The 15,978-nt window shown below is 42.7% G+C and overlaps 1 protein-coding gene across 1 annotated transcript in view; it reads right to left on the bottom strand.

The window, feature by feature from the left end:
* PARD3B (par-3 family cell polarity regulator beta) overlaps window positions 1–15,978 on the bottom strand; it is a 1,965,377-nt gene that overhangs the window by 917,851 nt on the left and 1,031,548 nt on the right. Inside the window, exon 16 of the mRNA XM_086954074.1 lies at window positions 8,912–8,956. Within this exon, the coding sequence (XP_086810200.1) occupies window positions 8,912–8,956 (45 nt within the window). The remainder of the gene's footprint in view (window positions 1–8,911; window positions 8,957–15,978) is intronic.

Consider the following 15,978-nt stretch of genomic DNA (forward strand, 5'->3'; position numbering starts at 1 on the left):
ATCAATACAGCACCCCCCCTAATGTGCCTGATGACGCATACTCGATGTGAGAGTAGTGCCTCTGCAGCAGCGCGCACTCCTCTTGCCTGTGTCTACACCAGACTAATGGATGTAAATAATAATTTCACTTATTAAGTAAGGACAGAAATTGCTTTTCACCGCACAGGCTTCTCTGGAATCCCTGATAAATCGACCTGCAAAAACAGTCGCCCAGGCAATGTATTTGTGCCGCAAAAGTAGCCTCAGACGTGGACATTTAAATTATGAAATGTGCACCTCGGGTCTATGAAACAAAGAGCTACATTACAGACGCCCATAAACAGTTTACAATACAAAAGTACTAGAGACATCTCTTTTTACTGGATGAGACCAAATCTAATACGAATGTGAGGATGATCAGGACATGTGAAATCAAATTCTGGCCTCCCAGAGAAGCCTCATATGTCCAAATCTGTGAGAAACCCACAAGCCAACTCTAACCACCTATCTCAATCCTTCCAAAATAGATAAACCAACCTGTTTCAATCCTTGATAAACAGCCACACGCATTCGCTTCGGCCCCTGGGAAACAGACAAGCAAGCCTCTTATAGCTCATAGTGAAACTAGGACAACCACATAGGGCTGCAACTGGATACCAAGCACACTGCAAGTACATACTTTTCACTCTGCGATCTTGAGACAGAAACACACCGGGTGAATGAACCCTGTTGTATTGTGTGGGTTAAGCTCCTGATGGCTGTATTATCAAGGCTGGCATATGTACTCTCAACAGAAGCAGTCCAGATGTAATATGTGTAGCTACTTTCTGCTTCCAGTGTTTGTTTATAGTGGTAGCGGTATCCAGGAGAAGGAACGAGGCAAATGCTCCTTAAACAGAGATTGGCTAGCACATGAACTAAAAACACACATATGCACACTTGTGTTGATGCTCCGACAATTATCCTCACCCCTCGACATATACTGATTTAGAGACGCTTTCAAGTAGTTTAAGGAGGTTGATGAAGACCCTCCTATAGTTAAGACATCAAAGGGTCTCTGGATCTCTGTTCCCAAACTACCACAACAGAAGCTTAGTGCTAAGACAAGAAAAAAGAAAAAAGAACGATCAACGCTCACTCACTTGCAATGACATGCTCCATCATTGGTTTTGAAAATAACTGACTGCGATTTTTCCTGTTCAGGGTGGGTTCTGCCATCAATTTACTAAGTTATGTTTGCAATCGTGAATTTCTGTAATTCACAAAAACGATTCTGTAGAGCTGCTATGTTCTTTCAATTAACTTTTAATTGATATTGGTCATTTCATAACACATCTTCCGCAAGGTGAGGCCTATTCTATACATGACTAATATGTTAACTACCTGACACTATTTGTTAATGAGTCGTCAACATTGACGTAGGGGGGATTTCTGTTTTTATGTAAATTTTTTCATGTTTTCGAATTTTGCGTTTAAGACACCTTGATTTTTTGCGTTAATTCTCGTCTTGGACATTTGGCATTATTGTTGAAGCCCTCGATAAACCCAAACTACATACTTTTGGCCTCAGGAAAAGGTTTGCGATTATCACTGCCCTAAAGGCTAAGATATGTAACAATATTGGCAAATAGAAGCCAACCTCTGGGTCTAGAACAGCAATCCGATCCATTCCAGAGGCGAGTCTCTCTTTCTGGTTCCACCATGTTCAGAATTCATGTTAGGTGTGGGCGCCAGAAATGAAACTCACAATGAATGCCTCAAGTGGGCCTGTGACATCATACATCCATAGAACCATGTCCCCTGTGGAAACCCTGTCTCTAGCAGTCAGTTTGCTGGTTGATTGTTTCCGTACAGTGAAATCGCCTGAACCCAAGCAGAGGGGCATGCACAGATAGCATGGTGCAAATTAAGGGTGGGTGAATCTTTTTACTGCAACCATTTAGTCTTTGGGTAGGCAAGCCTATGGTAAAGCTGGGCACAGTTTTCCATCTTCTCCAGATGTGTTTACTTTAGGTTTTATCAAGGGTTTAATTGATTATGCCAAATTATCGTGCCAAGACTTATCTCTGATGATGAGAGATATTACTAACAGTATTGAGGGAGGAGATGGCTGGCTTGGATAACAAAATATACATATGTGTTCATCAACAGAAAATGTCACATAGGAGTACCAGTTATCAGCCCTAGTGACACATGTTAAGAGTCAATAAAACATTCTGGTCAACAAATCTGAGGGACACCACCTAACACGAAGGCAGACATTTTATGGGAAGGCAGTCAAGACCCAAGGAATGCTCACAAGATCACAGAAGGCTAAGATTAACAAAGGGTATGTTCAGGCTACAAGATCTCGAGGTGGGTGGGGAGTGAAATTTATGAAGACAAGCACCAGGCACGATTCTTTTGTGAATTTTGTAAGGGACTTAACATCATCATCATCATCATAATGATGGACCAAGGAGAGGGATTCGGTAGGCTCCTATAGATAAGGATCTGGTCCTTATGTTGGTCAGGATTAAAAGTCTAGTAAGGCACAGACCCCAATGGGTGAACTGTGAAATCTACAGACCCATCCAAACAGGCCTGGTTCCATTAATGACTATGCAGAGTGGCTCATGTGAATCTCTTTTTTATCAAGTTGTTCCAGGTACATCTGGCTTCTAAATATAAAATTCACATTCACCTTGACAGTTATCGAGGACCTGCTGTTCTTTCCTCAAATTCACCTAGAGACACTGTCTATTGAACAGGAAGCTTCTCTTAATGAATATTCTCTTGATTGGTTTGCAGTCTGAATTATCATAATGGTAAACGTCCCTCTTATTCTCTGTGCTCACCAGTGCTTTAAATGGTCCGGTACTGTCCGGTACGGAGAACAGGCACTTTTTATTTTGAGAGAAAGAGTACCGGCACTTCTCAAGAGAAATGCAATAACTTTAATTGGAGAGTACCGGTACTTCCCAGAAACGAGTAGGTACTCTGGTACAGAGTACCTGCACTTCTATTTTTCCATTTCAAGCACTGGTACTCACCATCACCTTCCTACACTTCAGCTAGTTCTCTGTGCTGTCCACGGCGCCATCTAGGATGGTCCTTCTTCTTGTTGGTTTCCTCTAGATACTCTCAAGTCTCTATTTATGTATTTTCTTTTTTGGGGCTACACAGCGACACAAGACTTTTACTCTGTCTGAGTTTTGTGTGAGGTCCCTCTGTGTCTCATGTCCTGTCCTGCCTAGAGAAAGTGTGGCTTCTAGCTGGAGGTACCAGTACCTTCAAGAGTTACTGCGTTCACTGGAAGTATGGTGATGCTACATAGCCCTTATTATGAATGGTGGAATTTTACCTGGAGCAATAACACTGGTTGTAATTTTGTCACCTGCAATTCTGAGTGTCTCTGGGCCCAGAATTAGTGCATAAGCAAACTTTGGACCCAACAATGTTGGGTCAGGAGGTTAGAGGCCCTGTTATATGCAGGAGTATATGGCCATACAGGCAAGAGCACAGACCTGCCCCAGGCGACCCCTGCAGCATTGCAGCGGGAGCAAACAACGTTCCCTGGGCAATCTCAAACCTGCACTGATCCCCACCCGCTGTCTCATCCGCCTCATGCCCCCAATGTGATAGTTTCCACCTGGTCATATCAAGCAGAAAATATCAGATGTTTTCTCCTAAAATCAGTTAAAATCACACAGAAAAGGACACTGTATCTAAAGATGGTGTGATTTATTCACCATTCATGGGCAGAAAACATATAATTGTCAATATTGGTGCGGGGACACCATCCGGAATAGAGGATTCAGATCCCTTGATATCCCGGCACCAAAAGCTGGCAACACTGTCATCAGGGACGTGACGGCTATCCTGTCCACGGGATTACAAGTTCCATAAAACATAACAGAATTGCAATACAGCGGACGGGATAGCTGTACGTTTGTGACTGAGTAACCCTGTCCGCCAAACTCGTAATCAGGCCCTAAGTTTCTTTCACCAAGAGTCAAAGCCCTCAGATGTATAGGGAGCTCGAGCTCGGCTTCGTTCTCTATCGGTGCACCTATTTCGGGTCGGTTTCATCTGATATTCCAGGATGGTGCCCAATTTTTTGACAGGTATTAAACAATTTGCTTGATCAAAGAAGACTGGGGAAGGATGAAAAGCTTTGGATTTATGAAGCAGAATAAGCATTTCTGTTTCTGTCTGATGAAGCGCATGCCGTCCTTAATCGGTTCAGATATTGTCGGGAACGAGACGGTTCTGCACCCATTGGTTCCATGGTTAGCTGACCATCAAAAGAGGACGCTGAATTTGGTCTTGCGTACTCTGCGGACCAACTCATCTTTTTCGACACACTTGCAGGAGAAATAATATCCCAAACCTTGGATTTAAGATATTGGACATAAGATTGTGTATTTTAATATTGGCAACCCATACTCGGATGTAATGTTAATCGATCGCGACAGACTTAATGCATTACCCTGATGAAGTCTGCTGTGTATCAAACAGTTGTAGACAAAACACGTGTTGGCATATGGGCATCAACAAAGATATTGGAATAAAAGCGACCTCAGCCTACATTTCTGTGTGCTTGGAGAAAACAACCTCAATGAAAGAAGTCATCCAGGGAAAAATAAGATCAGCAGGTTGATTAGTATCTGCGACATTAAATATTACAAGCACTTGGATTATTTTTAAATATTAACACTCCCACAGTTCGAAACATCTCAACAAAGGTGCTACATTGCACCCTCTGGGAATCACTATTTCCAGCATGGAATGTTTCTTGGCAGATATGTGAAAATATATTTTAAATATACCTTCATTAAGTATGTATACACAACGGAATACATTAGCTGCAAAAGAGTAGCATTGTGTGCATAATATTGCTACAGCGAGCTCTTAATGAAAATAATGCCGCGTGCCTTTGTATTACAGTGCTCTATAGAGAAAAATAACCTAAACTATCAGCATGCATCAAAGGCAGGGACATCAAAGGAAGGCTCAGATCATGCAAACTCCAGCCTTCGAATATTACACAAGCACCATTGTACCGAGAACAAAGATGAAACTTGAAATGGGTAATGGAGTGATCGCAACTGGTTTCCAACTCTCCAGTTGCTCCTTGGGGGAACTTTGCATGAGGGAGACCAGCTTTCCATCGTCAAGTATTTGTTTCTTTCAAAAAGTGTGAGCATGGGGAGCAACTTTTATGCAACTACTGGGGCCCGGGGTTCTGTAGAATAAGAGGTGACGTCAGCAGGAGCACATTAATGTGTTAACAAACAGCAAAAAGAAGTGGTGGCCTGAGACACAAACTGTACTGACCTGTTTAGCAGCACATGGTGCCCTAGAGAAGAACTTGGGAGACCCTCCCATAGTGTCCATCTCTGCATGGCGTTTAATGACTTCCATGGCGAAGCGAGATGGCCCCAATCAGGAAATGTGCAAGAATGCGAGGTGTTCAAAGCAAAATAAAATGGCGCCCCTGGAGCAATCCCCATCCACTAATAAAAAGGCAAGTTTTTGAGTAGTTTGCATAATATGGTGCCGCATAAGGCCCCTGCTTTATTTACTTCACCGTATGGAAGGATGGCAATTGTCTACAGCCTTGAGAACACAAGTATATAGTACCAACCTAGCCGGACCCTATGATTAAATGATTTACGTGATCCGAAATGTCCTTCCATGTGAGCACAAGGAAACATAGGTTTGCAGTACTTGTGTCAAACTTTTCAAAAGCACCGCCTTTGAAAGGTCATTGACAGTTGGCTTTCACTTAGCACAATTATTTAAATAGAACCCACCTCTCAAGTTCCATCAGGCCTGTGGCGTGTGCTCCGGATGCAGCTTAGAATGTTGTGGCATGCAGAATAAATAAATAAAATAGAAAATTGCTCATCCTTCTATCCATAATGAATTGCGGTTTCCCAAAGCACTGGAGATGGCCATAAGAGACGATCCGTCACCTGGTGGTACTAGATGAATCAACTATAAGTCATAAGCAACCGAACGATGCCACAGTGAGGACATATTTCATAAGTGGCTTGTTGTCAACAGCATCAGGTCGCAAACAGAATACAAGTTATCAAAAAACTCTCATATATGTGGTAGTTCATGTAAGCAGGATGCAGCAGTTGCAGGGTTCAGGCATGCCATTATCCCCTACAGAGGAGTGTTTTTGCTGCAGAGCCCTGGACTTGACCACTCCTCAAAGAAACAATGCCTCCTAATAAGGTAATCAACTTACCTTCCCACACGAGGTCCACAATCCTGGACTCTGGGAATGCTTCAAGCAGTGCAGGTAAGAGGGTGGTTTGGAACTCTAGGTGTCCGAGCGAGTGCCACCACCCATTACTTTACAAAACTGGTCATGTTCAGAATTGCGCATCTCTTGTTTGTGCCTGGACAATTCTATGGGTGTTTACACCTGTATGGATCCTGGCGTCTTCTGAAGTAGTCATTGGGTTTCAGTGAGTCTTGTCTCTTATTATCCATGCCCTGGAAAGCAAACCTTTCAAGCTGATATCTAGTTTCACCGCACACTCTGTGTACACGCGTGTTACTTCAAATGGGAGAGTTTGACGAACCGCCAATGATAGGCTGATTCCCTGCAGCTTGGTGAACCTAAGAGGTGATTTAGCATATGAAGTTGACACCATAAACACTTCTGCTCCATAAATAGTCTCAGCAGACACACTACAACTAAAATACTTCTACGTAGGACTCTTGCCCAACCTAAGTCTCTGAAAAAGTGAACACAGCAACCATGCAGTTTCACCAAATTGATAATGAAAACACATTCAGTCCTGGAGGGGAGATGGTCACGAATTGGACACAACGACCAAGCATTTCAAGGAACTGTTAGAACATAGCAGAAAGAACCATCAACCTCCGGCAGGTTGTACACAGCTACTTTCATGTCTACAATGCTCAACCAGGGGCCCAACTCTGAGCAATGCCTTTAAGCACTAGCTCTTTTATGGCATATCCCTAACTGCCAAATCAGGACACTTGTGTGCACATCTTAATGCAGGAGCTCGGTTATTCAGACTTGGGCCTAAGTGCCTGCTGCCTTTGCACTTCTTGAGTTCAGAACGTCAACCCCAGGCACTTCACGTGGCCAAGGGTTGTGGATGTAGGCACTTTATATTTTTTAGAATACTGGAATATCACATTAGTGATCACCAGAGCGAATGGCCAATATGGTAATGAGTTATAGGTGCTAGTTGAGTTTCCTGTTGGAATGCTTGGTGCACATCAGTCCTAAGCGGGGATGTTCTTGTATGCATCGGCGAACGCGTCCAGCTACAGTGAAGACGTCTTCACTATAGCGGGACGCGTTCCCCGATACAAGATGGTGCTATAAGCATTACTTGATGCTACACTTGTAGACATACGACTGTAAGCGCTGAATCAACTATAATGCACGTGCTTCTGAGTGCCACTTCTTTCGCATACAAGAACATCCCCGCTTGGGACTGATGTGCACCAAGCATTCCAACACCAAACTTTGACGCACCGCCTACTACAGAAACATTTGTGCTGCTAAAAACTCTCTCTCAAGTCTCATCTTGCATCCTATGAAACTGAAAATCTCCACAAGTATTTTATGCTGCTGTTCCTTTTCAAATATTAGAGGGTTTCGAGGAACACCACTATCCGCGAACCAAAGAACTTTCTTAAGACTCTTAAGGATTTTCTACCTTTTGTAAAACTTCTATGAATACCTGTTCGGTACTATATATATTGTACCAATTTGGGTCTATTAAAATCAAACTGACTTCAAGGTCATCTACAATATATAGGGGTTGCACTCTGTCATCTGTATATAATTGTATAATATATGGGGAAGTTTTTCTTCATATAATACAACACTGGTAAATGGCACCGTGTTTTGCATTGAGCATGCCAAGATAATGTCTAGATCCCTAAAAATAATGTGCGAAGATTTCGCGGAGGTGCCGACTATGTCTCTCTTTGCCACTGCCATTTGTCCTAGAAATAGTTTTTACTTATGTGAACCAGGCCTGTTGACTACTCTACAGTTGCCTTCTTTGGCTAAAAGAGGGCTGCAGGAGTGAAAGTGCACCATTAGACTTTTTCTCAGTTATTTGCAAAGCCTGTTACTTATAGATGCTGGCGCTTTGCCTAAAAATCTGGGAATGAAAGGATGATTCAGTGTTAATCTTTGGAGGGGGGCATTGCACGAGGGGCTCCTACAGTAGAAAGCACAGAGGAAGACCACAATCCCATTCTCCAGTCAAACCCTCACCATCCTTGCACACAACAGCTCATTTCTACACAAGTAAATATACAATTAATTGGTCATTTCACAAGCATTCACAATTTTTGCAAATCAGAGGCACAGGGATATAACGATTTGTCCAGGATCACACATTCGTTCTGGAGGTAAAGCAAGAATTATTACTTTTGTCTCATGTTTCTCCAATGAAAAACCTAACCACTAGAATAAATTTCTTACTCTATGCTACTGTAAATACATGTATTTCAATGCTGCAGACCACACTCATCCGACACAAAGGCAAAGGACTGAGGCGTAACATATGGTACTGCTAGATCCAGCACGATGGAAGAAAGATCACCTGACTCTATTCCTTATTGATATGTTGTCTCATTTGAATTCACAGTCAGCAAACACATATACCACGACGAAGAGTTATGGCATTTCCATCCGCGGTCATGAGACCAGAGCGTGCACATTCAGCTAAGCGCACGCTGGCCCGCATTAAGTCCTAATTTATCATTGTAGAGCTTGGAGACATCCCATGCATTAATTAGTTAGCCTCTCAGTCACCACAGGGGCAGGAAACTAAATCCATAGCATGCACTTATTGACATTTTTACCAGGCGGGTGGGTAAATGGATCACGGGGCTGGGAAGCGAGAGGAGGCGAGGTAAATTTCAAGAAATTCCTTACCTGACTTGTGTCCAGCCAAGGAGCTAATGTTACTTTCATCTTCCACTGCAATGGAGAAAGGAGACACACTGATCAGCAACTCCCTTGGCTCCCCCGGCCTTTGAGTAAATGTCAAATCATCTCAGACACAAGATATGTTGAACTTTGAATGGCAATGGGCTGGAGAAAGTCCATTTTTCCCAAAGCTCGTGGGATCCCTTGAGCAGCCTGGTGCTGATTGAAGTGTGTGAGAGGGGAGGGCAGAGCAGCAGGGATGAACCCTAGGGGAAGCCATCGGCTCGACCTTCGAGGTAAACAGAAAGGTGGCTAAAGGGAAGAAGTCAATACAGCTTAGTGGGTGCACAATGTTATTTAACTGCTCAATAAGGAGAAATCCTTCCAGGTTTCCAGCAAGAATGAAGACACACAAAGGCAATAACACACCAGTAATGTTAAAAAAAAACAGGTTGGTGGTATTGCAATTTAGTGTGCATGGTCAGCACCACAATCACTGTCCCAAGCTATGGAATATTTAAAGCAAGTACACAAGTTATTGACCAATCAGGAAAGTATTGAAAGCAAAATATCAGTACAGTTACAAGAATACCTCGTGTTAGTTTTGATTAGCCGGTGAATGAAAGTCAGTGGCTGCCTGAAATTCGCATACTCGTGATACAATACAGGCGTTTTATTACATAAGGGTGCTTTCCTTGTGCATCAGACATATACAAGACCGAATCGAAATAATATACAAAACAAAAATATGCAATGCAGCACAGAGGACTGGTTACTGCACACAAGATTGAATGCATACAGAACAGAATTTTTTTTTAATCAATTTGCGTCTGAAATTGAGAAGACATTGGCTTGAAAAAACACTGAAGCAAACGAAAAAGACGCTTTCTGAAAAAGAAGCATCATGAATTTCAATCGTCACTACAGAATAGGTTAGGCCACAATGTTAGACATATTGGGAAAAGATGAAACAAACAAAAACCCTGACTTCACAGTAGCTTCTATCTTATTCTGTCAAAGTGTTACAATGTCATCTCTAAATCCCTCAGGTAGCTGTAGCTGGAGTAGATCGTCCCCACCCAAGCATGTTCGACCAGCTCACTCTGAACACCCTGGCACTAACAAGACCCACTGCCTCGACCACGAATGCAGTCACAGAAAATTCCATAAAAACCTCAGCAAATGAATAAGTCACTATGCTTCGGGACAAATAGTTCAGTCCACCAACATAAAACGAGCTTCACATTAACATATGCCATAGCTCCCAACGTGAGCAGCTCACAGACACCCAGATTATGGGAGGCATTTCCCACCTACAAAGTCAAGTCACCAGGTGTACAATATAAATTAAGAACTGAATTCCTAATTTGTTGTTGCTACCACTTTTTGTTAGCTGGGATCACCAAGACACGATTCAGTTAATGATGCTAACTGACGTCAATTGTGGAAGAAACAATACACATGTTGACCCCTAATGGCATCACGTGGCCCCTGAGCCCATTCATAGCCTCTCAAAAGCCTTGTTTTCTCTACCTAGGTGATATGGAAAAGATAAAGGGAGAACACACAAGCCTTTGGTACCAGTTTCATTTCTGCCCCTGAAGCTGGCTGGCTCAACGAATCCAGCAACCTTTATCTAGCAATAAGAGTCCCCACCCTCCTTGACACCAGGCCCAATAATTGCAGAGTAATTAAGAAGTGAATGGGTCCAACTCAATAATTTAGTTATAGTCCAAGGAAAAAGTTTAAAGATTGATTACAAAATATAAAAGTAGACAATACTGGAAATAACAATGTAGTGCCCAGTGGCGGATGCCACAATACTAAAGTAGGGGGGGGGGGGGCAGTACAGGGGAATAGGAGGAATCTTTTCTTTTTTTTTTAAACGTACGAAGCGGCCGCCTCAGTCCTCTTCTCTGGCCCTCCTGCCAGTACACACTGTAGCACAGACTCCCCACCAAATCCCAGCGCTGCGCTCATGCTATAGCTAGCATGAGAGCAGCGTCGGAATTGTTCTGAGTGGCGGGATTTGCTGCTCAGACAGCGCCTCGGAGCCTGGGGTGTTTCTCCAACCCGCTGTGCATCACAGCTGGGTTGGAGAAACCTAAGTACGCATGTCTGTTTGGCCAGCCTAAGAGGACTGTCCAAATGTACATCCATACTAACATTCCGCCTACCAGTCCTCCCTGCTATTCCCGGCCTACTGCTCCCTCCACTGCTGCCATTGGCTCAGTCAGTCAGTGGTCATTTTATTTCATTTATTTTTTGCTTGACTGCTGACTGATTGACCAGTGGAACGACGCTTCTCCAATATTACGGAGGAGCCGCCCTTGGTAGTCCCATGAAGGCTGAGAGACAGAATACAAAGTCAGAAATCTAAAATCATCCAAAACCCCAATAAGTGGCAACAAGTCATAAAGATAAGATCCTAAGGAAAACAAAAGTTTCTAAATCCTAACTGTCAGATTTACAAAAAAACACTGACAGCATTTCTAGGGGGAAAGGAAAGGTCTCATCTAGTGAGATTAACAAGGAACACTGTCCGTATCTCTAGTAGGAAAAAAGCTGCCCCCTTCCCAAAATCAGAGTTTTTTAATACACATTTTACACCTAAGTAATAAGCTAAACCTACAAATTCAGCATAGCATGACTAGTGGAAACACATATTGGGCAAATCAGAATTGCGATTATCACAAAAATATTATAGTATTGTGCCATTTCTACGGCAGAGGAAACCTTCCCTTAGCTTCCACAGCAACAACACACTCCTGTGATGAGCAAAATAATATGAAACATTTTCAGACAAAGGCTCATGCATCAGTGTGCTAGCAAGCCTGCATCCGAACTTCAAGCAGAAGTGTCCTTCAGAATAATACTTTGGGAACACAAGGGGAAGTTTTATTCACAATATATGCTTTTATGGGAAAATAACAATTTTTTCTCAGTGTCTTGTCTTCCGCGAAAACTGTGACGAGAGAAAACATGCTGTGGGACATAGATTGAGAGGGGTACTGAGCAGGAGCTCTACGACAATGTGGCACAACTAAACTACAGTAATAAACACTTTTAAACCGTCAAATACAATTGTTATATGTGCAACATTATTAATTCATCTGTTACAGCTACATTCATTCATTATGAACATCATAAGTGTTCAAAAATATTTTGTCACCCAGAAATTGTGCATTTAGAAGGAAGCTTTAACAATAACATCAGTTAAATTTGACTTCAGCAGCAGATTATCTAATTAGATCCGTTCACCTGTGAAGGGATAGGTTATTGTGTGGCCAAATATGAGCTACTTGACTTACTACTTGGAGAGTACCAAAGAAATCTAGATTGATGAAAATATAACAAAAAAATAATCAACCTCCCTTTTATTTATCCAGGGCCGTGAATATTTCAAAAGCCGGAGCTCAAAAAAACCAGGAAAGGGATAAATAATGGAATATAGACGGTACATATAAATACCAAAAATTACGCAATCATAATCCTCTAATCTATAAAACTTATGCGCAGACTCAGAACATTCCCTACAGACCCCCATTTCCTAAGAACTAACAAAAATAAGATTGCAGGCTCTAGTGCTCACTAAGATGTTGATGAAACCCCTCCTAAATAAGACACAATATCATCCACACATTCTGGAATTTCCCTTAATGTTGGACTTACCTCATTACTAAGCCACGGCTGCGTTTCAACGTGTGATACTCCCACATAGCTGGCTTAATGGCATGCAGAAACAGGGCTTTGAAAATTGGATTTACTAATATTGCAATGAGGTGTCTTTGAAGCGGAATGGCCTATGTTTTGATCATCCACGGCCTGTCACTACAGGATGATGTGAATTCTTACTAGGAGTTTCTTATTTCAGATCCTGATATTTTATATGTCCCCAGGACACTGGAATCTGGAGGCAGTTTACCCACACCCTTCCACTCCCTTGATGTGTTTTATTTCAGCTGGGGCTTCTGGAAATTCCCCAATTCCAAGTGCAGTCTTCTCCAGCTGTTAAATGAATCAAGCATTTATTTAGAACTTATGCTCACTAGTAAGAATTTAGGAGGCTTCCTTTTTATTTAAAAAAAAGAAAGAAAGCCAAAACATGCTCTTAAATCATGCTAATAGCTGAAATAAGTTTTCACATTGTTCAGTCATTCACTCCCTGGCTGCCAGATAGATGATCCATTTTCACTGCGTATCCATCGTTGTTGACTCTCACTACGTAGGATGGCGCCAGTACAGAGAATAGACAAATCTATATTAGGGCTGCAATCCCAGGATAGCTAATAACAGATTAGAGTATATGGTAACTGATACAAGGTCTGATTGGAGCAACTAATGACCCAAGGAACGCAAATGCATGGATACTCATTGCAAGCTTGCCGGTCATCAATGACAAAGATGCACGTGTAGAAAGCAGCTACCTCATTTCTTTGGAAAGTTAATCAACAATTAATTTCAGCAGTAGTCTGGTCTCAGATGAAAATGGCTGTCGTTTAAACACAATGGCATTCTAAGTAGTAAATAATTGTGGCACAAGGCACATGGGACATAAGCCTGGACATCCATGGAGAGGATGAGCCATGAAGACTGACTAGCAATACAAAAGTACTTTGGGTAAGGTGCATTGAGAGGTGTTGCAGGCACCACAAAGATTCTGACACTTCCCAGAAACATTCCGATTTGAAGTTTGTATTGAAATTTCCATTGTGGGTCCCAGTTTAGTCCTCAGATGGATATTGTTTTTGTCAAGACAAGGATTTGGATTGGTCTTTTAAACCCCTTTTGAGGTTGAACGACCTCGAAATTAACTGTAAGCTATTCATTACATTATCAATGACAACAGTGGCGGTGGTTCTAGGTAGTTTTACTCCCAAATCTGTCATCAAAACAGGGTATGAACCAAAAAAGGTTTTTGGTGGCCAACAAACTATAGGGGAAGAAAAACGAATTGTCATGCTTCCTTGAACTAGAATAAAAAAAAATTAAGAGTTTGACACATTTCAAATCACCCTAAAATTCAGTCATTTCATGTTTATTCAGGTATGGTATGCCGAGATCTAACCATTTATGTGTTTTAAAAGCATAGATTGCATTTTGAAACACTTTGCTTTTGCTCTCAAGATTACAATGTATTTAGCAATTCAAAGTGATCATTGGGCCAGTCTTCTCGGTTCTGCTTTGGCAGAGTGGCGAGACAAACAGAGCTCCTATAACTATTTCTACTTCCTTCTCTAGAAGTCTTCTTCCTACCTACGGTGCTCTCCTACCAGCTGAGGATTATTAGAAAACAAAATTTTTCCTGTAACAGGAGGTTCCCGTCTATGGGTTGGCGAAGCACTAGAGTACTGCTACCAGTTCTTGCTAGACCTTGTGGCACAATTCTGCTATTGCCCAACCATTCAGAAGTTGGGAAGGGGTGTGGTAAGCAATCACATTTCCAAGACCTACCCCTTTCGCATGTATATGCATATCTAATGTGAGAAAAACTAGTCAGTGTAGAAGCATACTAATCACGCAACTTCCAAAAATGATGGGGCTTTAAGAAAGGCCTAATGATGGTGGCCATGGTCATTTCATCATCAACTTCAATAGGTAGTTTATACTTCTAGGACGCAAACATTTGAAAGCCAAAAAAAATTCTTGTGGCTGGGGAGCAGATAAAGGAGGTTTACAGCGCAGTGCTTTTTCAGACCATGAAACATTCTAATTTAGATCCACATTGATTGGGGAGGGGGGGGCGTGGCTTGGCGCCCGGCGAGGACGGCGGCTCTAATGTGAGCGCTCCAGGTCCGAAGGGGTTTTCACTCCGCATTTCACTTCACCACTGCCTGCAAAGCAGATTTTCGTGGACCGGAGACACCAGCGAGCTCCTGGAGGTGACCATAAACAAGCAGGGGAATGCTCATTTTTGCTACTTTGTAGCGAACGCGGCTGTGGGATAGTCGCGTCCGCCATCTTGGATCCTGTCACCGCGAACTGCGGCGCTCCCGTTCGGCAAACATGCGAGCCCGCCACGGAGCCCCTCAAGCCTACAGTTACACCTGGTGAGACAATTTCTACATCTTGACACCACCGCTGTAGGACTTCAGCTCATGACACCTTTTTTAAGTGAGTTTTAAACAAGTTTCACTCACGTCTGAATAACCTGGTCGGCCATTTTAGGCAATTGTTGTTCCTTTTACCTCAGGCAACCTGCATGCACACGCAGTTGCAGCCTACTCTCTATTAAGAGCGTTTCATTTCAACGCGCTCTTATTCTCACAGATAATTACAACTTGGAGCTGTTTTGCGCATTGTTTCTGCACGTTTTTTCTCTACATGCTCTTCTCGCATTTATGATGTTCCTTTCCTGATGGACCTCTTCTGCACCACAATATGCCATTTTTCTTTACCTAAGCGCTGTGGTGTTTCTCTGCTTCCATCATCAATGTACTAACTCCTCCAACGACTCGAATGTTGTTCCATTCATCTGCTTAAACCCTGAGCGTTCCTGAATTCTGCGCAGATAGCCTTCTTTTCCTTCTTTTCATTTTTTTTCTGAGAATTTGGTTGCCTTCCTCCTGTCAAGAGCTCCTGCGCACACTTGCAGTTGCCTGTAGGCTCACAGTGACTACTACTGAACTTTATTTCTCCTTACCAATACCTCTTTTTTTTATGGAAAAAAAGGCAATTTCTCGCACTCCTAAAACTCCACGTCGTGTATTCATTAAAAACTCAAAAGTTTTCTCTGCACTGGCGCACCTCGAAGCCTCTCAGGCGCTCGTCACTCAGATGTCGCAGTCTAGCACGGAACGGCCTGCCCAGCCTCCAGGGAAAGTCACGACGAAACGCCTTAAAAAAGATCCTCCATCACGAACAGGATCCACATTTCGACTGTCTCCATGGAGCTTTTGCTGGAGGAAATTCGTGCCCTCAGACCTTTCATGGAAGAAACTAATTCTAAGTTGCAGGTTCTTACCGATAACTGGTCTCAGATGGATGCCAGGGTGACAACAGTGGAACATTCTTTGACTTCTCTCCAAGAGTCGTCCTCCAAGGTCTCACACATGCAGTCTCAGATTTCCTCT

This window comes from Lissotriton vulgaris, chromosome 2_1 (assembly GCF_964263255.1).
Source record: "Lissotriton vulgaris chromosome 2_1, aLisVul1.2, whole genome shotgun sequence".
Taxonomy (NCBI): Eukaryota; Metazoa; Chordata; class Amphibia; order Caudata; family Salamandridae; genus Lissotriton; species Lissotriton vulgaris.